We start from the raw sequence: 27,533 nt of genomic DNA on the forward strand, positions 1-27,533 counted from the left end.
ATAGTGGATGGGTTTTCCGCAGTGGGGTTCCAAAACTGTGCATGTGGAGGAGGGGCGATAAATGGCAAACATATCCCTATCTTTGCACTGGATCCACTTGCCACAGAGTATAGTAATCGAAAAGGATACTTCTCAGTGGTGCTTAGGCCCTTGTGGTTCACAAGGGACGCGTCACCGACATCAATGTGTGGTGGTCTGGAAAAGTGCACGATGCGTGCATCTTTAGGAACTCAGGTCTGTTAAGAAAGATGCAAGCGGGGACTTTCTTCCCTGGCCAAAAAATAAATATTGGTGATGTTGAAATGCCAATAGTGAACCTTGGAGACCCTGCATACCCATTGCTCCCCTGGCTGATGAAGCTGTACACCAGGCACCTGGACAGCGATAATCCCTGTGGTCTCAATAAAGAAAGAGTAACGATCTTTAAAGGAGTAAATTTTTATTGTTGATCATTAACAGTGGAGGGAAAGGAAGTTATTTCAACACTTCGCATGCATTGTAATGGGGCTGTGAGGGAACACAGAGCAAAGTTTCACTGTGCACACAGCAAACGACACATTCCCATTTCTTAAAGAGACCGGTGCCTCTTTCTGCTCTCCTCACTTGGCGTGGAGTGGGGCACTTACTGCACCCTGCTCAACCTCCTCCTAGACCGCTTGGGGTGGGGGCTAGGAAAGAGTGCGTGAGTTGAGAGTTTTTCAGGGGCTGCAAAGGGAGTCTATCCTGCCACTGCTTTTCTTGAAGCTCAACCAAACACCCCATCATGTTCGACTGATCCCTCATTATGCACAGCATCTCATCCTGCATTGCATGCACATGTTCTTGGGCCGCCTTCCTGTTCTCCATGTCCATGTTCATTTTCTCTGATAATGTAATCCTCCAGGCTCTTAGCTCTGTGTCAGCAGCCACAGAGGCGTTCATTATCTCAGTGAACATGTCATCCCAAGGCTTTGTTTTGTTTTTTGTTTTGTTTCCGCCTTCTAATCTGCGACAAGTGGTCAGCGGGAGTAGTAGATGTTGAGCTGAAAGCCGTTCTGTCCACTGAAAGACAAGCAAAGTGCATTGTTAGCTGGACCCATGGCTGAAAAGCAATGTTACAATGTAAAAATGACTCCTTTATATTCCCAAGGGAACAGCAGACCCACATAAAAATCTCTACCTATTGCAGGGGTCATAGTGCCGTTCCAGCCAGGATAAGTAAGGGGCTGGTGCATCCGTTTCAGTGAAATCCCTGTAGTGCATGCTGCATAAGTCCATAGTTCCCCAACCAGCAGGATTGTTACACCCCCTAGCCCTCCCAAAAATTGGTTTTTGAAAAGACGGTACAGCAGGTATGTGTGGGGGTGGTGGTGGTGAAGTTCCCCTGGGCAAAACCATATGTGGGCACCCATCTCGCGGCCCCTAAGACCGATCGTGGTCATGTGCTATCTTGTAACTTGTGGTTTACGTACTCCAAAAAGCCTCTCATTGCAGAGGAGATAACCCGATTCTATGGAGCGGATACTGCAAACTTGCGCCATCTTCCCTAGGTGACCATGAGTGATATCAGTATACTGAGGGTAACAGAGGCGGAAAGGATTTACTGCAAGCACCTGGGTACAGGTCTGGCCCTTACGCTACTATGCTGTGTTCTGCGATATCTGCACAATTAATAAGAGAATGGTGGGAGAAAGTGTCCTATCGTGGTGGAAGAAATAAGGCTGCTCACCTCAGCAACCTTCTGCAAAGGATCACAGAGTACCTAAATGAAAGTTTCCTGGAGATACTCATGGAGAATTCTTAGAGCATCCCTGTGCACATATACATTCTTTTCCTGGGGGGAACCCCTTGCTTAGATTAATTAGCAATGAGGAAGCCCACCCCCACCACCACCCTGTTTTTTTTCCCTGCTATGACAAGAAGCTGGACTGGGGAGATAATCATAGAAATGAGATTTGCAGTACATACTCACATACTCAGATGTGCCTTCCCCCGGCATCTTGGTCACGCTGTCCTGCATCTGGCTAGGCTGTTCCGGGGTTACAAACAGCTCCTGGCTTTCAGGGAGAATGGATTCCCCAGTCACCTGGCCCCTGTTCTCCTCCTCCTCCTCATCCACAGAGACCTCCTTGTTCATCCTGGATTCCCCTGACGTATCTATTCTGCGTGGCGATACAGGGGTGAGGTCACCTCCAAGAATCGCATGTAGCTCCTCATAAAAGCGGCATGTCTTTGACGACGCAGAACGACTGTTTGCCTCCAATTTTTTTTATATGCCTGCCTCACATCTTTGATTTTAATGCGGCACTGCTGCGTGTCCTTCCTGTGCCCCCTTTTCAACATGCCACGTGATATTTTTTTTCATTAAATATCTAAATTCCTTTTGCTGGCTTGGAGCTGAGCCAGAGCAGACTCTTTGCCCCACAGACTGATGAGATCCAAGACCTCAGGTTGACTCCAGGCTGGAGCACATTTGGGGTATGCAGTTGCCATGATCAGTTTGCTGGCAAGCTCTCTCCACACTGACAAAAGAGGAAATGAGAATTCAAAAGTTCCCGGAATAACTCATGGAGGCCAATTACATCAAATTATGCTGTGCTCCGCCTACACTGCCGCTTATTTGACCCAAACACTTCAATTTCAGTGCTATGCCACTTGTGGAGGTTGTTTTATTAAGTTGAATTTTCGCATGATTTAAGTCAACGGAACTGACCAGCCAGTGAAGACGCATACATTCTGTGGTCGACGGAAGCCGCATTCCGTTGGCCTACCTTCGCAGTGTAGACCAGGCCATAGTCAATAGACTGATTTGGTAAGTCACCCAAGAGAACATCCATATGTTACTTATCACCAGATCTTTGCTCAGCTTTCTGATTTCAGTTCAGTTACTGTTCACACCAGGATCTGACACTGCAAACCTAGCAGGAATGAAAGATGGACACAACTGCAGTCTTCTCCCATGCGCTAGCAGACAATGTGAATTGCTGGAGAAAACAGCATTCTTGATTACAAATATTAGCTGTACTACTTCACTTTATCACTAAACTAAAAGAAATCAGTATGAACACTTCTTTCCTTAACAGGATTTCCCATGAGGAAACCCTGTTATTGAAGTTTACAATATTTCACCCAAAGTTGTATCACTTTTAGTCTACTTCCCTTTTATGCGTATAACTTCATTGATTCAGTCTGGTTCCCTATTTTCCCACTACTGTATCTGGCAACATAACATCTGTATTTGAGATCTATTTTTAAATTTAATTCACAGACCAGGAAAAAAGGGAAGTTTTTTTTGTTTCACCAACAGTACACACTTATGAAATGCTGCAGAAACTCGGAGTTTCCTTAGACTGTTTGGAAAGTCTGAAGAAACCTTGCTGTTAGGCTTCAAATTTTTGTATTCTCTCACCTCTGCTTTTTTAATTAAAAGCCTTGATGTATGGGGAGTTCTTATATAAATAGTAATCTCATAATTTTGAGGTCTTATTCATTACACAATATTGTCTGACATTCCCTATCTTTCAAGTGTTGGACTTTGCAACCTACATAATTTTCTCTTAGCATTGTTTTTGGGGGGTTTTAAGGAGAAAGATAAAAAGGTGGATGGGAGATATGGGCTGTAGGGCCGTATGCTGGTCTGAGAGATAGAGGTCTGGCCCTGCCTTCTGTACCAAAACTGATGACTGGAAAAAAGCAAATATAGTGCCCATCTTCAAGAAAGGAAGGAAAGAGGAATCGGGGAAATACAGACCAGTCAGCCTCACCTCAATCCCTGGAAAAATCATGGAGCAGGTCCCCAAGGAATCCATTTTAAGGCACTTGGAAGAGAGGAAGGTGATCAGGAACAGTCAACATGGATTCACCAAGGGAAAGTCATGCCTGACCAACCTGATTGCTTTCTATGAAGAGGTGACTGGCTCTGTGGATGTGGGGAAAGCAGTGGACATGATATACCTTGACTTTAGCAAAGCTTTTGATACGGTCTCTCACAGTATTCTTATCAGTAAGTTAAAGAAGTATGGGTTGGATGAATGGACTATAAAATGGATAGAGAACTGGCTAGAGCATAGGGCTTAATGAGTAGTTATCAATGGCTCCATGTCTAGCTGGCAGCCAGTTACAAGTGGAGTACCCCAGGGGTCGGTCCTGGGGCTAATTTTGTTCAACATCTTCATTAATGATCTGGAGGCTGGGGTAGATTGCACCATCAGCAAGTTTGCAGATGACACTAAGCTAGAGGGAGTGGTAGATACCATGGAAGGTAGGGATAGGATACAGAAGGACCAAAAACTGGAGGATTGGGCCAAAAGAAATCTGATGAGGTTCAGCAAGGACAAGTGCAGAGTCCTGCACCTAGGACGGAAGAATCCCATGCACAGCTACAGACTGGGGACTGACAAGCTAGGCAGCAGTTCTGCAGAAAAGGACCTGGGCTAACAGTGGATAAGAAGCTGGATATGAGTCAGCAGTGTGCCCTGGTTGCCAAGAAGGCTAATAGCATATATGGCTGCATTAGTAGGAGCATTGCCAGCAGATCACGGGAAGTGATTATTCCCCTGTATTTGGCATTGGTGAGGCCACATTTGGAGTATTGTGTCCAGTTTTGGGTCCCCCACTACAAAAAAGGATGTGGACAAGTTGGAGAGTCCAGCGGAGGCAACAAAAATGATTAGGGGGCTGGAGCACAAGATTTATGAGGAGAGGCTGAAGGAACTAGGCTTGTTCAGTCTACAGAAGAGAAGAATGAGGGGGGATTTGATAGCAGCCTTTAACTACCTGAAAGGGGGTTCCAGGGAGGATGGAGCTAGGCTGTTCTCAGTGGTGGCAGATGACAGAACAAGGAGCAACGGTCTCAAGTTGCAGGGCGGGAGGTCTAGGTTGGACATTAGGAAAAAGTTTTACACTAGGAGGGTGGTGAAGCACTGGAATGGGTTACCTAGGAAGGTGGTGGAATCTCCATCTTTGGAGGTTTTTAAGCTCTGGCTTGACAAAACCCTCACTGGGATTATTTAGCTGAGGTTAGTCCTGCTCTGAGCAGGGGGTTGGACTAGATGACCTCCTGAGGTCCCTTCCAACTCTGATTCTATGGTACTTCAACATGAGGTGGTCTGAGTCTCTGCTCCACCTGCTTCCCAGTACTGTTTGCTGAGTTGAGGCATCCAGGCAGGGCTTTAGCATGCTCAAGTTTTTATTGATGTTGTTTATTTTTGACTTGTTGCCAGAATTAATATGTTAATATGTTGGATATGGGAAATGGCAATTTTTTTTACCTGCATATAACTTAGCAATATCTATTTAATAAAATTTAATGGGACCAGCAACATGCACCTCCATCATCCTAACGCATGCTCCTTGCCTGTTTACAATTGTCCTCTGCAAACACTGGAGGATGAGAAATTCTTTAAAAAAAAAAAAAAAAAAAATTGCAAGAATTTTTTTAACATGGAAACTGTTATACAAGTTAATCATAAGGGTGCCAAGTCTACCTATAATTGTCTTGATAATGCAGAGATAATTAACCGAATCAAGTGGGCAAAGGCAGAATGGGGTGGGTTCCAGCTCTGAAAATGGGTGGTGCTGATTGGGAAAGGGTTGTATCTAAGGCATCTGACAGGTGCATTGTACCTTGTTGTTTATCTCCCTGGTGGCTTCCATTGTTGGAATTTTTTTTCAGCCAGAAACTGAACAGACTCTTCAACCCATTTCACCCTGACAATCTCAGGCCTGGTCTACACTACAGAGTTAGGTCATCGTAAAGCAGCTTACGTCGACCTAACTCTGTAAGCATCTACACTAAAATGTTGCTCCCACCGACGTAACACTCCCACTAATAATTCCACCTCCGTGACAGGCATAGCACTTAAGTCAATGTAGTTAGATTGATGCAGTGTCAGTGTAGATGCTGCATTGCTTACATCGACTACTGCTGCCTTTCAGAAATTGTCCCACAATGCCTCACACTGACAGTTAAATTGGTGCAAGCGCTCCTGGTGAGGACATGCACTGCTGACACAAGACACGTAGTGTGGATAGGTAAAACTGATTCAATTACTGTGGTGGCTGTATGTTGATGTAACTTAGGTTGACTTAATTTTGTAGTGTAGACTTGCCCTCAATGGAACATTATCGTCCTTGTCTTGGGTTGATTTTTCCCTGGAATGAAGGGAATTGGCCATCTTATGAACTCTAATTTACACCAGCTTCACTTTAACTGGCTAACTGACAAATACTATTATAGTCAATGTTAGTTTAGGAATATGGTGCGGGGGAGGGAATTAACTTATAAACTGTGAATGTGCAGCAATAATAAATGAGGTTTGTAGCTACTGAATTGATAAATACACAATGAAGGATTTTAAAACAAATCAAGTGAAGCATTACCATGTTGGCTGCTACAGAAATTAGGTTCTAGTGATATGTATATTAGAAAGGGTAAGTGATGGTGGTCTTATGAAATATATTTTGTATATGGGGTAAAGGAAAGTAGGTTTAGCTTCATTTTATTTGTTTCCATACTGAGCTGTCTTCTGTCAAATAAGGAACATAGTGCTACAATAAAATTTGTAATATGCTTTGAAAATGTAAAAAGTGTTGTATGTTGAGTTTTATTACATTTATAAAAAGTTAGGTGTTTCTGAAATAAGGGTTCAATAATTATTCCACTGTGTTCATACGAGAGTTTTTTTATTTTGTATGCAAAGTGGATTGTTCTCAAAGTAAGGAATTAATATTGTTGCCTAGAACTTGGACTAATATGAGCTATGCAGTCCTTACACTGTTTTGCCAGAGCACCTGGTTCCTGACCCGGAAAGCTGTTACTATTCCACTGCTGGGCTTCTTGTGGGTAGTATTTATATATTGAGCTGAATTGTGTGGTAGGCAGCTTAAAGGAACACGGGTATTGTCACATTGGATCAGACCAGTAGACCTCTAGTCCAGTATCTTGTCTGGCAGTGTCCAGAACTAGATGCTCCAGAGTCAGGTATATGAAACTCACAGTAGGCAGATTTGGGATAATCTGCCCCACCCTTCCCCGTGCATTCAGTCTTATCCTGATCTCTCATAGTGGGTTAAGCGCTGAAGCATTAGGTTAAATATCCCTTACAACATTGTTGTTGTTAATTGATAGCACTGGATATTTTTGACTTCCTATAAACGTCCAATCACTTATTCAGTCTTGCTGAGTTCTTGGCCTCCATGTCTTCTTGTGGCAATGAGTTCCACAGTCTAATTATGAAAAGTTTCAGCGGGGAAGCCGTGTTAGTCTGTATAAAACAAAAACAATGAGAGTCCTGTAGCAATTTGTTAGTCTTGAAAGTGCTACAGGATTCTTGTTGTTTTTACAGTCTAATTATGCATTTTATGAAAAATATTTCCTTTGACTTATTTTTGAATTTTCCATCTTTTAATGCTGTTGAATGTCCATTGGGGGGTGTGTGTGTGTGTGTGTGGGGGGGGGGGGGTTGTTTGTTTTTGTTGTGCATCTTTTCTATACCATCCTTTTTTTTTTTTGATCATGTCCCTCTTAATCATCTCCTTTCTAAGGTAAGTAATCTCAGTCTTTTCAATCTCTCCACATACATAAATTTCTCCTTGCCCTTCTCTAAACTCTGCAGTATCCTCTTTGAGATGGGGTAACCAGTGCTACATATTGTCTTCCAGATGAAGACATGCTGTTAATTTATATAAAGGCATTATTATCTCATTATTCACCATCCTATTCCTTATGCATCCTAACACCTTGTGTGCTTTTCTGACCACAGCTCCCGTTGAAGAGGGGTCTACAGTGACACCCAAGTCCGTTTACTGAGTGGATAGTTAATTTAGCACTCAGGAGGCATATGAGTAGTTTAAATTTTCCCCTTTAATGTGCATTACTTTGCATTTGTCGACAATGAACTTCATTTTCTTTCATGTTGGCCATTCACCTAGTTAATTTAGGTCTCTCTTGAAGTTTATCACAGGCCTCTCTGGTCCTGAATAACCTAAATAATTTTGTATCATCTGCATTTTGCTACCTCACTGCTCACCTCCCATTTTAGATCATTATAAACACTGGACCGACCACAGATCTTTATGATATGAACAAATGTGCATTAAGGACTAGAATGAGGCCACACAATATACTTCTGATGATTTATAAATTATTTTAACCATGTTTCAACAGATAAATGACTTATCTGTCACTCCTATTTTTGGTTACAGATAGTGACTGTATTAATCTCTCTCTTTTACAGAATTTGTCCAGACGAATTTCAAATCCGTATCTGGAAAACCCTTCAAGCGAGGTATTTTTAAAACATTTTAATTCCACATACTAAAAGAGTTGTTAGGAAGAACAATTTTTTGTGTCCACTTAATTACGGCTTTTGAGTAATTGATGAATAGAGCCTGCAGTTAGATCCAGTTGTACAATTTTTGGCTAGTCTACATTAGAAAACTTTTACAAGTAAGATAAATCTATTTAAGTATTCTGGTGTAAACCCAGAGGTAGACTCATATCACATTAGTTTTAATCATGTTTGTACCAGTGTAACTTAAATACACACAAAGCTACCTAATTAAGTGTTCTGACTTTCTGTATCTAGATAAACAAGCAATTTCTCTTTTCATTTAGATTTATGGAGAGAGTTCTTCCTGTGCTGGGAGAGCTCTCAGGAATATTATTACAGTTCAAGCTTCTGACCTGATTAAAGACAGAGTGTACCTTACAGGAATTTGCAGGTAACAAAGTTAATTTGCTTTTGGATTGTTTTTCTGTTTGTGTTGGTCTGTGCCCTAATATGAGGGTAGTAGGCTTATATTATCTATCTTAATAACAATATCTATGCATCTGAATATTCTTTCATTATTCTCTGTACAAAAGAGGCACTGTGAGTGTGTATATTATTAGCATGATTGCTTATGATTTCACATATTAACAATGACATTTGTCTGATTTTCTGTTAAAAAAGAAATGAGCTAGATTCCACCCTGGTACAGTGTTTGTTTACACAGTGATTCTAAATGTAATTTACAAAATATCTCGACAATGAAACAAAGACTATCCAACCACATCATGCTACAGTGCAAGTGTTTCTTCCTATTTTCAGTTATGCAAAAATTGCAAGTTTCTGTTTTAATGCCATTAATTCATGTGTTTAAAAACAAAATGCAGATTCTGTTAATTTTTGTTGAATATAAAAATGAGGTTATTGCTTGCTAGTAATGCAGCGACACAAAGTAAATGCTAGTCAAAAGGCTCAATCCTCCCCTTTCTTAAAGTCAGGGCCATTTACATAATGCTTAGCTCTACTACTTATATCTATGTTTGAAGAAGAATTTTAACAATGAGGCTGAAGGTTCAAATGATGTCAACCGTTAATAGAGTCTGGTTCGGCTGTTCCAACTTTTAACATTGATTTATAAAAATAGTATATATACATACAACATATACCACTCAGCTGTGTATATCTATACACACACACAGAGCCCAAGCATAATTTTTTCAGGCCCAGTACAAACTTGTATCACGGGCCCCCTCCCACACACATACCACAATCCCTCATCCCATACATACAATCTCATGAGCCAGGAAAATTTTTTCCCTCATGGTAATGGGGGTTGCAGCCTGGGCCGAGCCCCCTAGGGCCTCTGGGCCCTAGTAAAGTGTACCCTTCCTCCACCCCCATGTGGGGGCTCTGTACACACGCATCACTAATGATATGGAATACAATTTTTAATAGTTGTGTGACGTCCTCGTCTTACGATGAGCAAACCCTTGGCACTGCAACAATTTACAGGTACTTCAGATCGTTTGTGGGGAATAAATATGTTGATGTCCCATCTGGGATGCTTCTGAGTTACAGGTAGGTATCCATGGACATCAGATGTTCTTCATCTTACGAGATAAATAAGTACATTTGCCTGCCCAAATAATACCTGCTGCACAACCTTATGCAGTACACCTTATGACTGATTTTATATATATTCAAACACTAATATTGTGGAATACCATATGAATTTTAAATAAATTTCTTGTCTCTTTTTTTTTTTTTTTTTTTTTTTTTTTTTTTAGGAGAAGCTGTGTTGGATCAGAGCTGGTAGACTGGCTCTTGGAGCACTGTCCTTTTGTTAAGTGCAGATCCACAGCAGTTGGTGTATGGCAGCTCCTATTGGATATGGGAATTGTGTTATCAGGTCAGTGTTATGGAAACAAGTCCTACCACTGTTAGTAAGGCATTCATACATAAAATGAAATTTATGTTTGCTGGGAGAGAGAAGGAAAAAGCAAAATGCAGATTGATTGATTTTTGATTAGGAGGTCACTTCCTTTAATACTAATTTGGTGTAGACTTATCCATGTGATGTTTCACTTAATAAATATAAGATCTGAATCACTTTGGACACAGTTTTCTCTCTTCTGTTTTTGGAAATGTAATTGCCTATTTACCAGTTTGAAGACCATGTGCATGTCTAAAGCCCTACTTTTTTTTTCTTCAGGTGCTTTGCACTATTTTCAACAAGTCAGCAGTTGCTTAGTCACTATAAATCACTGGTTCATCAGGTGACTCCTTTAGTAGTTAGTGTTTTTTAAATTTTTCATAACTAGAGAATACAGCACAGTAGATGAAGAGGTATTTTCAGCTCATTGATAATCATGTGGGCCAAATACATCATTCCTCTCTCCCAGTGTTGCCCCATTGACTTCGGATTAAGTGAGGGGAGGTTTTGGCCCAGAAGTCTGGGCCACAGGTGTTGATGTTTACATCAATAGCCACTCTGAGAGTCTTCCATTGGAAGACAGCTTTACATTGCATCCAGGATTCCATAGCAGCTGAATCAGTGCATCACCAGCCCATCCAGACCATGACCCTTCCCTGTCCATGCCTATTTGGCTTTGTGCTAGCCAGTTGTCTCCACTCCTTTCAAAGTACAGAGGAGTTTGGAAACCTTGTGCTTATGTAACTCGCTGGTGAATGTATGTGTTACATACATTCTGTGCCTGATCTTCTGAGGACAGGAGTCTATTAAGGTGCAAGCTAGGGAGCCTTGACTCATTAGCTGCAGCAGTTCATGCTTTTAGCTGTGGGGGTCTTGGTTCATTCCCTGATGTATCAGCTAAGAATTGTCATGCTATCAATTTCTCCTGTGGGATGGGCATTACAGTGCGTACAGCTCTATGCCCTGGCTTTTGCTGGCAGAAGTGGCATTATGCGGGACTGAATCTAGCCCAACCTCTTTTTAAAAGGGGTGAATTTGCAATGTGTGCATTGTGAATGGAGAATGAATATTTCAAGTATTTGATCCCTATGTTTAACTTTGATTAAGATATTTTCTTTTTTTCATTAAGCTTTCCTTCTGTTTTCATGTATCCTTTTCTTCCTCATGATCTTGCTACACTGTGGAAAGGCATTCAGCAAAAGAAATGAGCTAGAGGCTTATGAAAAACCATGCCCATGAATCTGCTGGTTGAAAGACCTCTTTCTGATAACTATGTACCTTAAAGGCAGAACTCTCTCTGTTCTTGAAGTACCCAGACTATATTGCCTTAAACTCCAGGAACCTAGATGTTCTCTCACTTTGAAATTTTTCCTTTTGGCTGCATCCCTTGGATGAAATAAGTTAAAGCTAGACCCTGTATGATAGCTTCAAAGTTCAGTTTTAAGAATTTTGTCCTTGATGGTCAGCAAATTAAACATAATGTACTATTCAGCGTGTACATATGATTGAGTGAAGTTGGTAGAGGAAACTTTAAAAGGTATTTCATTTTATTTTTTCAAACAGTGGACAGACAACTCTGTTTTCAAGACACTCATGTTTTCTACCAGTTCTCAGCTGATGAATGTACTTACCTTTTCTGTGAATTCGAAAGAGATGAAGGATGGCAAAATGGTGTAAAACTCTTATTGCAACTATTGCCTCTTACTTCATCCAGGACTGCTACATGCAATCTGTAAGTACCTTCTCTATGTAACTTTTGCTGAATGTAAGTGCCTGGGTAACACTGACAAACTATGTACAAAAATATATATAAATGTAACCACTTCCATTTTAAGGTTATTGTATTGATAGGTTTGCTAAATTTAGCATCTTGATTAGAATACTAGTAAGTCAGTGTAGTCAAGTGTATAGGATATCAGAATGGGAGTCAGGACACCTGGGTTCTAGTCCCAGCTCTGGCACTAACTTGTTCTGAGGCCTTGGGCAAGTCACTTCACTTTTCTGTGCTTGTTTTCATCCTCATCCTTTGCCTTCATCTATTTAAAGTGTAAAATCTTTTGGGGCAGAGACTGAGTTTGTACAGACCCTAGCACAATGCCTCAATCCTGATATTTTTATTACAAGTGTGTAATATTTATTGACTATCAGTTATAACTATCATCTTTGCTGTTAAAGAAAAGCTTTTTCCTGTAACTTCTTTCCCTACTTCTCAGATATTAAGAGGATCTTCACTAAAGCAAATTTCTAATAGAAAATATTACAAATGAGCATAAAGGGCCAATGTGAATAGGACCAAACTTTCAAACTTATGGACTAGATGGACCATTGGTCTGACTCAGTATGGCTGTTCTTATGAATAGTGTCTTTCAAATGAGATATAACTGAAGGCTGGTCACTTGTTTTGATCATTAAAAGTTCATGTTACTTTCCTTAAGCATTTGGGTGCTGACCCCCAGTATCCCAGCAAAACTCTAATTGAATAGAAAAGATGTGATTAAGTCATGAAACTGGGAATTATGAGATGTGTATTCTATTCACAGCTCTTCCATAGACTTCCTCTAAGACTTTGGGCAGTCACTTAGGCCTTAATCCAGTGCCTGTTAAATCAATGGGATTTTCTTTCCCGTGGTTGCAAAGGGCATAGGATCAGACCCTTAATCTGTACTTCCATTTCCTCCCCGGTAAATGGAAACAATATTTACCTACTTCATGGTGTGGGAAGGCTAAATTAATGGATATTAGTAGAACACACTGAGACCCTCCGACTATTTTATTCGTCCTATTAATAAATAAATCCTCCTTGAAATGTTAATTGAGCTAAGGTATTCTTTCCTTTCTGTCACATTTTCTGATTAGTTTGTTTTCCAAATTGTTATTTGCACCATCAAAAGTCTGCTGTGTTTCACCCCAGACTGAGTTACATTTCTTTCAGTGGTGAGAAGTGTTTCCTGTTTGTAGTAAACTATATGCAGCAATTTTCCAGTATTGTGCATCATTTTAGCAGTTTTTGTAGTACCAGGCTGTGGGTAAAGCTTTTAGTGAATTCATCCACTAGTAATTAATGATTTTAAAGTGTGAGAGGATTGTATTCAGGTATACCTTCAGGGTCTTGTTTTAAATGGGAGACGGACTAAAATGGAAATAGCCGGTACTCATTGCCACTTTTCGTTTGTAAATTACGTCTACAGCCATATCTACTGGTTGAAACTGCTATGTTTTGGCATCATTTCTAGAAAAACTGCCACCTCTTGGAGTCATACTTCAGATAGGTCAAGTATTTAGAAGAACACTAGCACCAAGAAGTGCCCAAAGTGGTCTATATTTAAAAACATCACATCTGACTCCATTTCAAATGTTGTTAATTCATTCTGGCTGTTGTTTAATTTTCTACAAGCATTGCTAACATTTTTGTTGAACTTAGAATGGCAGCTTTTGGAGCCATTTTAAAAATTGTGATTTCAGATGCAGATTACCATTTTAGTTTGCACATGCTTGCCTTAAAATAAATTCATTTGTAAGAAAGTATAAAATGTTGTTTTTAATTACAGAAAAATATTCTGACACTAGACACATCAACTACAATGTGCCATCTGCATATACTAGACATGTTGCTTCATTAAACATCTCAAAGCACAAGAGCAATTCAATTATTTACCCTAAGACAGAATCTTCCATTAATACCTGGGATCTGTGTTTATCACAACAGCTGCAGTTTGGTATAACTGTGTAGTTTACAGGCACACCATGCTTCTGTCAAAGGGAATGGAAAATAAATATCTTAAGGGTTATTTATTCCTGCGTGAATAATCCTGCCAGGCTGATTTCTATCTTTTTTCAATTTCCAGTAAGTCTTCTATGAGGTGCAATAAATGTTGCTGTGAGAGATCTTACATAGTGTAAAAGAAAAGTACAATTATTTGGATCTTCAGCTAGCACATTGTAACGCTTCTGCTTAAAAGGAAATGTAATTAAATGCATGGGCAGAGTAAATACTTTTCTGTATGTACCAAACAAATCTGTTTTGTGTTTTGGTTTAGCAATTATTTTTGGAAATAAGAAAACACAAACATTCTTGCAAATGAATAACTACATGTATGCTATTGTAAAATAAAGTCTGCTACAACATACAATGACCCAACATGGCACTCTTTAAAAATGTATAAATGAACTAAGAACAAGGCAGTTGATTTTTTTGCCTAATTTTTAATCAGTTAGAACATCCTGGATTTGAAAGTTTAACTCAAAATATAACGTTATTGGATTTGGGTAGGAAAACATAAAGAAAAGGAGGAGAAAAATGTCCACTCTATTTTAAATGGAATTTTTTAAGAGCACTATGGTTAGTATTTTAGAGAACTGATAGACTAGGCAAAATGAAAAATAGCTCTAAAGAGACTGAAAAAGGAGTAGAGAAGAGTAAAATGCTAATGGAAAAACCAAGGGCATAGCCCTGTCCTTCACTCTTCATTGCACCCTTTGGGAAGTGTGGAAGTTCTACCTAATCCTGGACTTCTGGATTGTGGCTGGCCTTGGCAGAGTGCTCTAAGGACTGGGGGCAGGGTCTCTGCACCCAGGACTGGCCTTAGACCAAATGGCATCCCAGGCAAAGGTGTGTCTTTGGTACCCAGCCCCCTTCCATGTGTTTAAACTTTTGAATACCTTATTTTTTTATTGCATTTGCAACCCATTTTACCACTTCGATGCACGATTTCTATACATTAATTATCACTGTCATACAAGACAATAAATTTACACACTAGGATCTGTAAATCTATATTTATTCATGCCATATATAAGTAAATAAAAATATTGTTTCCTCTAAGCGTATAGAAACTTTTAAATTTAAGAATAACTGAAATGTATTAACCTCAAGAAAATGAACTGTGCATCAAGGTTGGATGGACCAGTATTAAATAGCGTTACAGTAGGTGACAGCCTTAGAATGTTAACTAGTCCTTTAGTTCAAAAAGTCACTTTTTCCTGCCTTTGCCCTCTCCTTTTCATGCGAGTCACATTCTTCATCATCATTCTTCTTTATGCCTCCAGGAAAACTGGATGATGATTCTCTATCACTTCCCTCACATTTCCATTCCTTATCTTCAGGTAAATCTGCTAATTCCTTAGTAATATGCTTAGTAATATGCTTATGCTTCGCTCCTCAATGTGTTCTACACTGGGATGATCGCTATTGCCTAAAGCCCGGTCTATGTTGTTCCCTTTCACATATTTTTGCCTGTTGCTGCCAACTAGATTGCAATTGAGCTTTTCACTTCCTATACTGAGTTCCTGAACTGTTCCTATACTGAGCTTCTTTGGGGGCATCTTTTATTTTCTATGGGGTAAGCAGGCGGTATTAGGGAGAGCAAAAGTGTATATTCCACAGTCTTCGAAAATCATCCAACATTATATGTTAAGTATGACAAAAGTAGTAACAGTATTTCTTGTTGCATAGATAGGGACTCAATAGATCTCTGATATCTCATTAAATATGTCCTTTATTAGTTTCTACTTATACTCTTCAAGTTTTAAAACATAAGTTCACTTTCACAATTACACAATAAAACAAGGTTCACAATATTGCAGCTGGGCTCTCACTTCACTTCAGTTCATTCTTATACTTACTGATTGACTGGTGATGCCCCACCCCTTATATACCCACATGGGCATGGCTGACAACATTTTAGGAGGTTCAAGGAAAATGTAGTTCTCAGAAAGTCTAGAAGGTTCCACAAGATTCTACAAAGGTCCAGAACATTCTAGGAGGTTAGTGAAAAATGAATCCACATACAGAATGCCTGAAACATTTTATGTCAAACATTCCATTTTCCCTTTTGTTGCTAATAATAAAAACAGCACCCCACGCCTGGCACCTCAGGCAGTCACCTGATTCACCTGCCCCTAAATCTGGCCCTGTCTGCACCCTCTCCCCTTTTCCACTGCTCATTATCTAGCCACTGTTTTATCATCTGAGTTATTGTAATGTAACCTTTTCCATACTTGTTAAATCACTGGAATCTGAATAACATTCCCATTCACTGCTGACTCATGTCTAACAATTATTCTTTTAGCTTTCATGCTTATATTAAATATCAACTCTTCATGTGCAAGTGATTTCTTGAATCCTCTATCTTTATATCTGTGAACTCACTGTTCTATAAAAGACAGAGCTTAACATTTTTAGCAAAGCATATTGTTTGACAGATGGAATACTCCAACAGTCCTTCCTGTGTAGAAAACGATGGAATACATTTGTAGTGGATCAAAATATACAGTTGAATGTGCAATTGAGCTAAAAAGGTCCTCCTTTTGCATTTATTTGGCTAGCATATAACTTATCACATTTTTTTTATCACAAGAGCAGTCTTTACAACAATTTACATGATTTTTATCAAAAGAAAACTTGACAACCAATGAGAGAGGATTTACTTTGATGCTACTGATGCAATTATTGTCAGTTTTGTTATGTTCTTCTGTACTGATTCAAAAAAACTCAAAAGCCCTTTGTATTTCAGTGACTTGATGTGGTCATTTGCCTCCTTGCTTTCCAAGAATGAAGAAAGATCTCCAGACAAAATCACAAAATAAAGATAACTTTATTTTATTTTTATTTTTAAGGCCTGGTAAAAAAATAGAAGACACAGCGGAGAGCAATGCTGAAATTCTCGCTCACCTCACATCCGCGGTAAGATTATCACATTAAAGTTTTGTATTGTTCCCATTTGAAATATCAAGTTGTGGATCCTTTCAAATGAAAGAACAGTGTTTTAGTGGGGACAAATGACCATAATTTAATTAGTTTTGTCTCTGGAAGGAAGCCATGGGCAGGCGGAGGTAGTACTGATGTGTTAGCTTCGCTGTTCAGAGCAATTCTTCTCTTACTTACACTCAGTGTAAATGAAAGGAGAATTTGGCCAGATGTTTCTCTTATTGTGAGACTGGATGTCCTGCTAGGGTTGACCTCAGAAAGCTACATCAAGGTAAGATTACAGCTTGCCCTGCTAGGATTTTGTGTGTTGTAAAACACACTTTTTTTCCCCCTTGGTGCACTAGAACCTTAGATTGAGGTACTTAGTTCAATCTAACCTTCCAACATCACACCTTCAAATCATAATTAAGGTTAAGGTTCTGTCACTGGTATTTTTAGTAAAAGTTAGGGACAGGTTGCAGACAATAAACAAAAATTCACGGAAGCCCGCAACCTGTTCCTGACTTTTACTAAAAAGACCCTTGGAGTGGGGTGAAAAACAGACCTGCCAGGGCTTGCAAGCTGCTCCAGCTCTGCCCCAGAAGTCACAAAGGTCCTGGAAAGTCACGGAATCTGTGACCGTATCGTATGCTTAATCATAATGTAGACAGCCTGGACAGTACAGGTAGAGCAGGCAGCCTGCGAGAAAGCACAAAGATGGGCTAAGGAAGGTGAGGAGCCAGCACTGGCAAGAGCATGAGGTTATGGGCTTCAGGGTACAGCCTGGAATTGGGGTACTGCTATGCCCCATTAACCCTCCAGCGTGGGCTGTCTCACAGTGCTTTGCTAGTGACAAGTAGCAAACTCCTTCAGGTGTTATCATTCAGCACAACAGCATGTGGAGTCCCACACCCAGTTAGATTGCATGAATGCCCCAGAGCCACTCACGAATCATACAGAGAAAGGCACCAGCCAGTTTCTCCCAGCTCTCCAGACTTGCAGCACAGAGCTGAACCATCTTGCCCTGGTCAGAAGCCTGACCAGTGTAAGTTTATCACCCAGTCTGCTCCTCTCTTGATGTGGAGAGGACACACACCACATGCCTTTGTAAACTGAGCTGAGATTTCCCAAGCATTTCAACCAAAACACAGTTTTAAGTATAATGTAAAACAGATTTATTAACGACAGATAGATTTTAAGTGATTATAAGTGGTAGGTGTAAAAGGCCAAAGACAGTTACCACAGAAAATAAAAGATAAGCGCACAATCTAAATCTTAAACCTTATTAGAGTAGGCCGTATTTAGATCAAGCAGTTTTCTCACCTCACTGGATGTTATGGTTCTTAGCACACAGGCTTTTACCCTAAGCCTGGGACCAGTCTCCTCAGCTGACGTCTGTTTTCTCAGTGTCCTTGTTGCTTCCAGCATAGGTGGGGAAGAGAAAGGCCAAGGCATGATGTCACTGTCCATTATTTTATACCCTCAGTCCATGTGCCTGGAAAATACTAGCCCAGACACGTCCTGGCAGGATGCACCAAATCAAAGGGTTCAGCAATTCCCCTGGTGTGATCTTGTGCAACTGAGTCCTAGAGTTCAGTCCATTGTGTGGTGGTTGCACAACTGTCATTGAATTGTAAATTCCTTGATTACAACTCCACTGCTGATTAATGGTCATTTAACACCCTCCTGGGAGTGGTTCACTTCTTAGCAGTAGAGACTTTCAAACCTACAATATGTTCCAGTAGCAACCATATAGCAAAATCTAACTTCATACATGCTAATGGTATACATATTTTGACAGAACAATGGGTTTCAGCAGTTCGTGACGTTTCATATGATACCCTACGTGGCATGCTTTGTATGAAATATCACAACCATATGTGAATGATGAATATGGGGGCTACAGGGTGTTGCTTTGAAGTACAGTGTGCCACAAGTGCATAATAAATATTAAGTAAAGGCTATCAATAGGAGCTCATCAAAAAATTGGTGGTGCGGGGGGAGGGGAGAATGTGTAGAAAGTTTCTGAAGGCGTTTTTGTTCTGCAGCTTTAGAAAAGGAATGTTTTTGTTCAAACTTTTTTTGTGCAAAAATTATCAAACTTTTGGTTCAAAACATTTTTCATTTTCAAAATTTTCTACTTCTCCTTTTTAAACTTTTTGCCACTGAAAAGGGGGGAAGGAAATCCCAAAACACCAACTAAATTTTCCATTTTCCAATTTTGTTGGAAAAAACGGAAACTTTAGTAGGGGGGGAGCATTTATTTGCAAGTTTCCAATGTGGAAAAAAAGTTTGAAAAATTTCAACCAGTTCTATTATCAATATACTCAGTAAGGTTCCTTTTGCCCTCCATCGGACAAGAAGATAAACAGTGAATGATTATTTCATAAATAATAAAAAGCACAAGTTTGAGCAGGCCCACTCCATGAAAAGAAATTAATATTGAGCTTAAGAACTTGATCCTAAAGATGCTGAGCACTCCGACTCAAACTCCGGCAAAATATTTAAACTATGTATGTAACTGTAAGTATGTGAGTAATACCATTGATTCTAGAGTGCGCCGCAGGTTGGAGCAGTAATTGTTACAGTAAAAGGAAGGAAAATAAAAAAGACCTCTGCAGACAAATGAAGACTACTCGATTGCACCTCCAGAAGTTCTGAAAGTGCTCCCTTCTTCTCATCCTGCTCATCCACAAAATAATAGCTTGCCCCTGCTGCCATAGAGAAATACATATGCCCTGCGTAAGTAATTCTTGGCCTCGTCAGGCAAAGCCAAGCCAAATTCCAACCAGAATCCTTCACTTGTTAGGTTAATGCTTGCAAATGAATTCCTCCATTCCAAGAAGAGCTGGACGAGAGTTAGGAAACACTCTGGCCTGTTCTCCGGCACACAGGGTTTCCGTTGCTTCTCTAGCAGCCTCTGCATCCATAACATGTAATTAGCATCAGACAGATCATGAACCTCTTTTAATGGTTATTTCTTGGTCAGTAAGCCCAATGGTTTCTGTGAATGTTACCTATTGGTCTTTAACCTGCGGGTGTGTCTACTCTGCAGACGGGAGTGAGCGTCTCCGTTCAAGTAGACGGGTGTGCTAGTGGGGCTTGAGCTAGTGCACTAAAAATAGCAGCATGGATGTTGTGGCTCAGTCAGCATCTTTACAACTGAACCCATCTCATTCACCACCTTCTAACCAAAAGCCCACAAAGGATTCAAACTAAACGAAAAATACATGACTATTCTCTAATGTACATAGCACAACCCTGGGAACAGAACTGTGAATATACAATCTCTTTGAGAAGCAATAGGACAAAAGAATAATATTTTGTATGAGTTAATACTTGCAACTGGGTCTAAGAGTCACGAAGACTGTTTCTAGGACAGTAAATGCTTCTGGATAATCAGAGGTAATTTTGTTCGTCTTTGTCATAGGTTAATAGGGTGCGAGCTGCTTTGCCATGCATATAACAGCACTTGTTTCTAGTCAAACACAGAACTGAATTATGAGTGACCCTGGAGGAATTTGTACACTCAAAAGACAGAAAATGGTTTTGCAGTATTAGTCATTTACAGGGTAAAAATGAGAGTTTTTGGCCAGAGGAAGATGCAGTTTCTTCACCTATCTAGCACCTCATTGATGTCTTATATACCTTAGAGAATGAAAGATGCAACAAAGAAATATCCTTAACACTGTTGAAAATGCAAATAAAAACTCTGTTATGCCACAGACAGAATAAAACATGATTTTTGGCAGGTAAACCGTTCAGACCACAGTATGGCCCTATAAGCTAAAGCTCACTAATAGCAAAAATCTAACTATACATTTTATAAAAAACTTTGCTATCATAGAATGTTTTTCTTAACTGCAGTTTAGCTTCCTTTTATGGCCTGTTCCCTCTTTGCTCCCTATTGGATTTCATTAGCAGGTATTGTTTCTTTTGGAAGTTTATGCTTTCTCAGAATTACTGTACAATTTGCCTTCTCTTGATGACTCAGCTGGTCTGGAACTGATTAGTTAGGGAAATGCACACTTGCTTTTAAACAATGGTTAAGGGGACTGTAGGAGATAATAGAGAGAGCTGCTGTTAAGGATGCCAAGTTTGGTGGGACTGCAGGAAACAACTGCAAAAGATTTCGTTTTCAGCAGAATTGTCACTTTTAAAAAAAACAACCTCTAAGAGCAGAGACCTTTGTAAAAGACATTAAACTAACTTAAGGCTTGTCTACACGTAAAACTCTACAGTGGCACAGTTGTAATGCCTAAATGTTTGGGGTGACTAGATGTCCAGATTTTATAGGGACAGTCCCGATATTCAGAGCTTTTTCTTATATAGGCGCTTATTAACCCCCCCCGTCCCCTCCCACCTCCTGTCCCGATTTTTCACATTTGCTATCTGCTCATCCTACTCAGTGTAGACACTGAGACCGGGTCTACACTACCACTTACTTCAGTATAATTAGGTCGCTCAGGGGTGTGAATAAGCCACTCCTGGAGCAATGTAATTTACATTGACCTAAGCGACAGTGCTATGTCACCACCAGAGCTTCTCCCACCGACATAGCTATCCCCTCATGTGGCAGTGGATTTATTATGCCGATGGGAGAGCTCTTTCCCATCGGCATAGAGTATTTTCACCAGGCACACCACAGCGGTGCGTCTGCATTGGTGAAGCTGTGCTGATGTGGCGCTTCTAGTGTAGACTAGCTCTGACTATGTAATCCTAGCTAGGTAATCCACCTCCCCGAAAGGTGGTAGCTAGACCGACAGAAGAATTCGTCTGTCAGCCTAGCCTACACGGGGACTTCGGTCAGCTTAACTGCACCACTCGGTGTGGCTTTTTTAGATCCCTGACTGATGTAGTTAAACTGACCTTATTTTCTAGTGTAGACCAGGCCTTAGAGTGTTAGTCTCACTCTTTTTTCAAACATGGCATTGCTTTGTTCTGTGATGGATGAAGCAGATTCTGTCAAAACAAATGAATCTAGCCCATCAAATCATTTTGTTAGTATTATCAGTTAAAATGAGTTACTGACAACATTGCCAAGCCTCAGGCCTTGCCTACATGATACAATTAAATAGACTTAGATTAGGTCAGTTTACAGCCACTCAGTAATTATTGTGGCTTTTCATGTCCACACTGCCCTTCTCCTGTTGGTGGTGTGCGTCCTCACCAGGAGTGCTTGCACTGACTTGAGAGGGATAGTATGGGGGGGTGAAAACCTGGACGCTTAGCTTGGCTTGGAGCTCCCTGCTGGGAGCCCAGCTGCTGCCTGGGCTCTCAGCTCCTGTCTCCCCAAGCTGGGAGCAGGCAGCTGTAGCCCAGGCAGCAGCTGGGCTCACAGCTGGAGCCCCCCCCACCTGCCCCGGGGTGACAGCCTGAAGTGTGAGCCTAGTGTGGGGTTCACAGGACAGAGCCTACTAGCCTTTCTTTCAATTTCATGGCTCCAGCTATGAGCTGGTGCTGCAGAGCTGTGAAAATGACCGCCAACAGCCGATGTAAGTAACTCTCTGTCTACACGGACACTGCGTCACCCTAATTACACCGACATAAGTCGTATGCCTTTTGCGGAGGTGGAGTCATGTCGGTATAGTAGGGCACTTACCTTGACGGAAACAAGCCTGTAGTGTAGACACTGACATAATTAGGCTGACGTAATCTGCCCTACGTTGACCTAACTGTACTGTAGACAAGCCCTCCGTCTGTACAAAGCAACTGACATGCAGGCAGTTAGTGCTTGAATGGATACATTTACATTGTGTAACCAATTCAGTTATCAATTTAGCATAATGTGATAATTGTTTTTCAGTTTGAAAAAACATTCCAAGGCATCTCATGCTGTCGACATGTCTCATGCTGCCCCCCAAAGGAAGCATTATCTCCACTGTGCCATTGCACTTATAAGTCAAACCAGGGCACTATGGGAAGCCTGATGAGAGTTTACATTGCAAAAGATCTTTCATCACTTTGTGATGGAACAGGTCAGAGCATTAGGATGTTTATATAGTATATCTGGGAAGTTTCCTCATCCTTTGGGTAGTCACCAAACATTCCAGTTGGAGAGCACAAATTGTATTTACTCTGGATTTTTAAAGTACAAATTAAACTTGAGTTTTTGTGCTTTGTTCTCTAAGCCTCCTGTATCCAGACATCTTGACTAGGAAAACCTGAGAGAGAGCATTTCATGCAAATTTTTATTTTCAGATTGTGAGAGAATAATCAGCCTTTTTTACAGTTTAAACTCACATTCAGAACATCAGCACAGAGAAGGCTATTTCAAACTTCTGAAAAAGATGTAGCGATGGTAATGTTAGCCTAGTAGATAAAGAATTTTAAAAAGTGCTCATAGTTGACTTTTTAAGTGCAGTATCTCTTTTTGAGATTCACCAAGTCTGTCCTTCACTAAATCTAGAAGATCCCACATATATATGTGTCACTGATATTTATTAGTTCAATAGAAATATATGTAGGCACTACTTTCTTAACTGGGGCAACTTAGTCTCTTGTCCTTCCATGTAGCACCAAAAACTGCAATGGGTGCAGTAATGTCCTAACATGTTCAAAAGAATGGTCTTTTTAGACTGTTGTATTTTGGACATACAGGAGGAGAAGCGAGTCTTTAATGTACATACTTTTTTACATCAGCATTGTTTTCCCACACGATGCCATTTAGATAGCACGTTTGGTTTGGTTTGTGGTGACAAACATGTTTTATATTCAATATCTTAATTTCTTATGGTAATTTATAGGCACAGCTCCTGCTTGAAACATGCATTTTACATTCAGCCCAGATTAGTCTGTACAACATGACATACAAATATCAATTTTGCCTGAAGCTGCTTATGCAGAAGCAAGATTATAGGTTTCCCATGTGTGTTGGTTGAAGGAATGTTATCCCACAGATTTCATTCAGGGAAATGGTGGATGGGAATTGAGTCCCCATTAGAAATGTCAAATCCATTTACTCTCAAATAGCATGTAAAATCAGCCCAATAAGTCTATAGATTAAAGTCTAGGGACTATGGGCCAAGTCAAGACAGGTGCTCAGCACCTTCCGCTCCACTTGACTTCTGTGGAAACTGAAGGGCCTCAGCACCTGGTAGGATCAGGCCATTTATAAGACATAAAAGCCTGAGTTGAGATTGGAGATTTTTTTTTTTTTTTTTTTTTTTTTTTTTTTTTTTTTAAATCTAGATATGTACATTTTTTTTCCCAAGCAGTACTTCTAGAAGAAGTTGCTGGCTTTAGATGTGGGTGATTGATGGTTCTGGTTCTGGTCTTAGTCCAGTAGTGAAAAACAAGTTCTTGGCAATACCTTGTTTAGTGTCTGGGGTAGGGGGAGCAGATTCTGAATTTCCAGACCATAAATTCAAAGAAACTGTTAAACATTTTGAAATATGAGTAGTTATCACCCTTCCTCTTGAATCACAAGCCAGGTAACAGTGAAACCACTTTTACTGAATTGTAGTTATTTTTTTAATTAAAACTTAACATTAATATTTTGTGTTAGAACATAATTGGCTAAGAGGTGCATATGTTATGTCTGTTTTAGAGATATTATGTTAGTATGTTCCCTCTTTCCCAAACTTCCCACTCCCCTGAACCAAGGCACATGGCATATTCTTCTTGTACCCTCAGAACATGCTAACTGTGGTGTTAGAAGAGATAGCTAGCAAGAACAGAACAAAATTGTGGCTATATATTGCCACCAAGCCAGTCTCTATAACGATGATACATGTAAGATCAGAGAGAGGAGGAGCTTGGCTACTGTATCTTGAAAGCTGCTACTTTGCAACTGGACATGCCAGTTATGCATGGTATGGGTTATTACCTGAAATCCATGGAATCCATGCCAGGTAATGTCTTAGAGTGGTCCATGAAGGGTAAGTATGTCATACACCATGGTTTAGGAATAAGGCATGGTACACAGGGTGATGTGTACATTGAAACCACCCTCCTGAGGTATGACCACAGCCATGGTGGTATAATTGGGATCACCCTATAACCAGAGACTCTCAAGATTTGGGCTCTTAGCCTCCCCATATGCATCTGGCTGGTGGAAGACACTGCAAATATAAATAACACAAATAAGCCACAAATCCAAGAGATCTTCAAAGAAGGAATGATGTTGAGGATTGCTCCAGATGCAAGGTGAATGAGAAGCCATTGGGAAGAAGCTAGAGCTGTGCATCTATCTCTTAGATGCCACTAAGCACCCACAGGTAAACAGAAAGTTGTCTCGACATTTACTGAGAACGAATAGTTGATTGATGTCATTTATACAAAACTCATTCAAGACAAGTTTCACCAATGACACACACTAAAGCACAAGCTACTCATCGGAGGCAAAGACAACTCCCCAGTTGAAATAAACCAGGGAGATGTGGTGATCAGAGAAGAATATGGCCACTTCGCACGAGGCAACCTTGTTGTACAGCAAATGGTAGTGGTTGCAAAAGAGAAACCACGGGGAACATCAGTATTATCAGAGACCGTGTATGTTTTTCTTTACTCTGGCACCATTATTTTTAGTGATTCATGGACTCCCCAGTCCAAGAGAGCTGTAACAGACGTCCATGCTCCTGCAGAGTAGCACCAGAGCATTGCATCAGGACTGTTAGCTGTCCATGTTTTCTCAGGCCATTTACAGTAGCTTCCTATTTTGCCCTTAGCAAAAGCACTGGGTTGAAGTTTCTGAAAGCTGGATACTTCCTCTCTCTGCTGGATGATATCAATGCAGCAATGCCTGATGCCATTGAACAGGCAGCCAAATTTCTGGCTGCAGTTATAGACTATCAAATTGTGCCACTATATCAGAAGCATGGCAGACATCATGGGCAGCTCCTTGCCACCACCAACTGAAGCATTTATAGAAAATGTAAAACTAGAACATCTTTAGGCATGTAATAGGGTGTCTGCCCCACCCTGGCACAGAAGGGGTTAAAAGCAGCCTTGGGAGGCTGTGCAGAAAGCAACCAATCGGGGACCAGCAGGCCTATATAAAAAGAGCTGTAGGGCCAGAGCTGGTCAATTGCTGCAGGGAGCCCAAGGAACAACTGGGTTCCTGGAGAGCTGCAAGAGGATAGCAACAACCAGGGGAACTAGAGAGAGAGAGAGCTCCTGGCTGGCTACTGGGACTTGCAGACTCAAGGCTCTAAGAAGAGGGTGAAGAAGGAGCTGGGGCCATGGAAAAGTGGCCCAGGGAATTTGAAGCAGCACTGTTAAGGAGAGGCAGCAGGAGGCTGCTAGCTTGGCCTTGGCCTGGCCATGGCTTGGAGTAGTGGGGAAGTGGCTAGGTTTTTAGAACTGAGGTACCTGCACCGCCTGGAAACGGGAACACATGGACAGTGAGACGACTGGAGGGCTGAGTCAGGAAGAGGACGATACAGTAGTTGGACTGAGGTGGGGTCTGCAGGCAGTGATGACAATGGGCAAGGCACCGCTAGAAGAGGGCGCACCAGCTAGGGGAGCTAATCCCCATAACGGCCAGCAGGAGTGCCGCAGCGGTGGGTGCTCCCTGTCACAAGGCATATGTGTAGAAAAGTGCTTTGCATCGAGACGCACTACCACCACTTGATCCACCGCCGTATGGATAGATACATGATGACCGTTCCAAGTCTGTTTTCAAAAACTGTACCAGACAGTGCTGTGTTTACTCCTCCAGATACTTTGAAGTTAATCAAGTGTTCTTGTGAGAGAGATGCACCTTGTGCGTTTATGAGATGTGGATATAATGGTGCCAAACTGACACTCCCCATGTTCTGTGCAGGGCAAGGAGGTGTGTTGTGTTTTAATGACGACGTGACAAAATGAGCTGTAGCATTTGCAGATGAAAAGGGTGATAACAAGCAGTGACCCGTAGTACTTTTATTAGGACACTCGTCTGTGGTCTGAATAAAAACACTAGTAATATTATAATGATTCCAGAATGACGTGTCTGGTTAATATGATCGTGAATATATATAAAAACTGTTTAATATTTTCCACATTAAAGACTGGTCATTGTGTCAAATGGAAATTGAGGTCTGTGCTATACCCACTCATCATGTACCCTTTATAAGGTAGTATGCTCACCACCTGTAGTGCCCCCTTGTGTCAGAGTGTGATGCTGCAAGGGGTCCTTGACTCCAATATCTCCTGCAGGGGCTTATATGGCTCCAGCCCTCTGTCCAGGTCACAAAGTTCAGTCTCCTTTCCAGGGTAACAAGAAGATCTAACTGAAAGTTCACAAAACAATAAAAAAGAGCCTTCAGCCTCCCTCTTGAGCTATTCCTTGGCCCATTCCTTTGGTGGTCAGTCTTCTGCTCCACCCTGGGCTCAATATGCCTTCCGTGAGGCTTCCCTCAGGGGGTGGTAGAGGCCCACCCTGTACTCTGGGTTTCAGCCCAGGGGTGCTGTACTAAGCAGCTAGGTCTGCTTCTTTTCTGTTTCCCTGGGCCACTTCATATCTCTGAGCCCCCTTCTGCTGATTCCGCAGAGCCTCCCTTTTGATTCTCAGGCTCTGGCTTCTCTTTGGATCTTCCCAGCTTCTCCTTTCTCTGCTGAACTAACCCCTGTTGTGTTACACTGAAGTGTTTCTAAATGACTCTACCTCATAGCCTCCACACACAAGCCTTTCACCTGCTCCCTGTGGATCCTCCTACCTGGCTTCTTGCCTGCTTAAGCCCAA

General features: G+C 41.0%; 1 protein-coding gene across 1 annotated transcript in view; it reads left to right on the plus strand.

Moving 5' to 3' along the window:
- The window catches only part of RAPGEF5 (Rap guanine nucleotide exchange factor 5), a 225,789-nt gene that overhangs the window by 44,615 nt on the left and 153,641 nt on the right, over positions 1 to 27,533 (plus strand). Inside the window, exons 2-6 of the mRNA XM_067562081.1 lie at positions 8,217 to 8,267; positions 8,597 to 8,703; positions 10,037 to 10,158; positions 11,746 to 11,914; positions 16,798 to 16,864. Of these exons, the coding sequence (XP_067418182.1) occupies positions 8,217 to 8,267; positions 8,597 to 8,703; positions 10,037 to 10,158; positions 11,746 to 11,914; positions 16,798 to 16,864 (516 nt within the window). The remainder of the gene's footprint in view (positions 1 to 8,216; positions 8,268 to 8,596; positions 8,704 to 10,036; positions 10,159 to 11,745; positions 11,915 to 16,797; positions 16,865 to 27,533) is intronic.

This window comes from Emydura macquarii, unplaced genomic scaffold (genome assembly GCF_026122565.2).
Source record: "Emydura macquarii macquarii isolate MOO-44397 ecotype Brisbane River unplaced genomic scaffold, CSIRO-AGI_Emac_v2 contig_2422, whole genome shotgun sequence".
Taxonomy (NCBI): domain Eukaryota; kingdom Metazoa; phylum Chordata; order Testudines; family Chelidae; genus Emydura; species Emydura macquarii.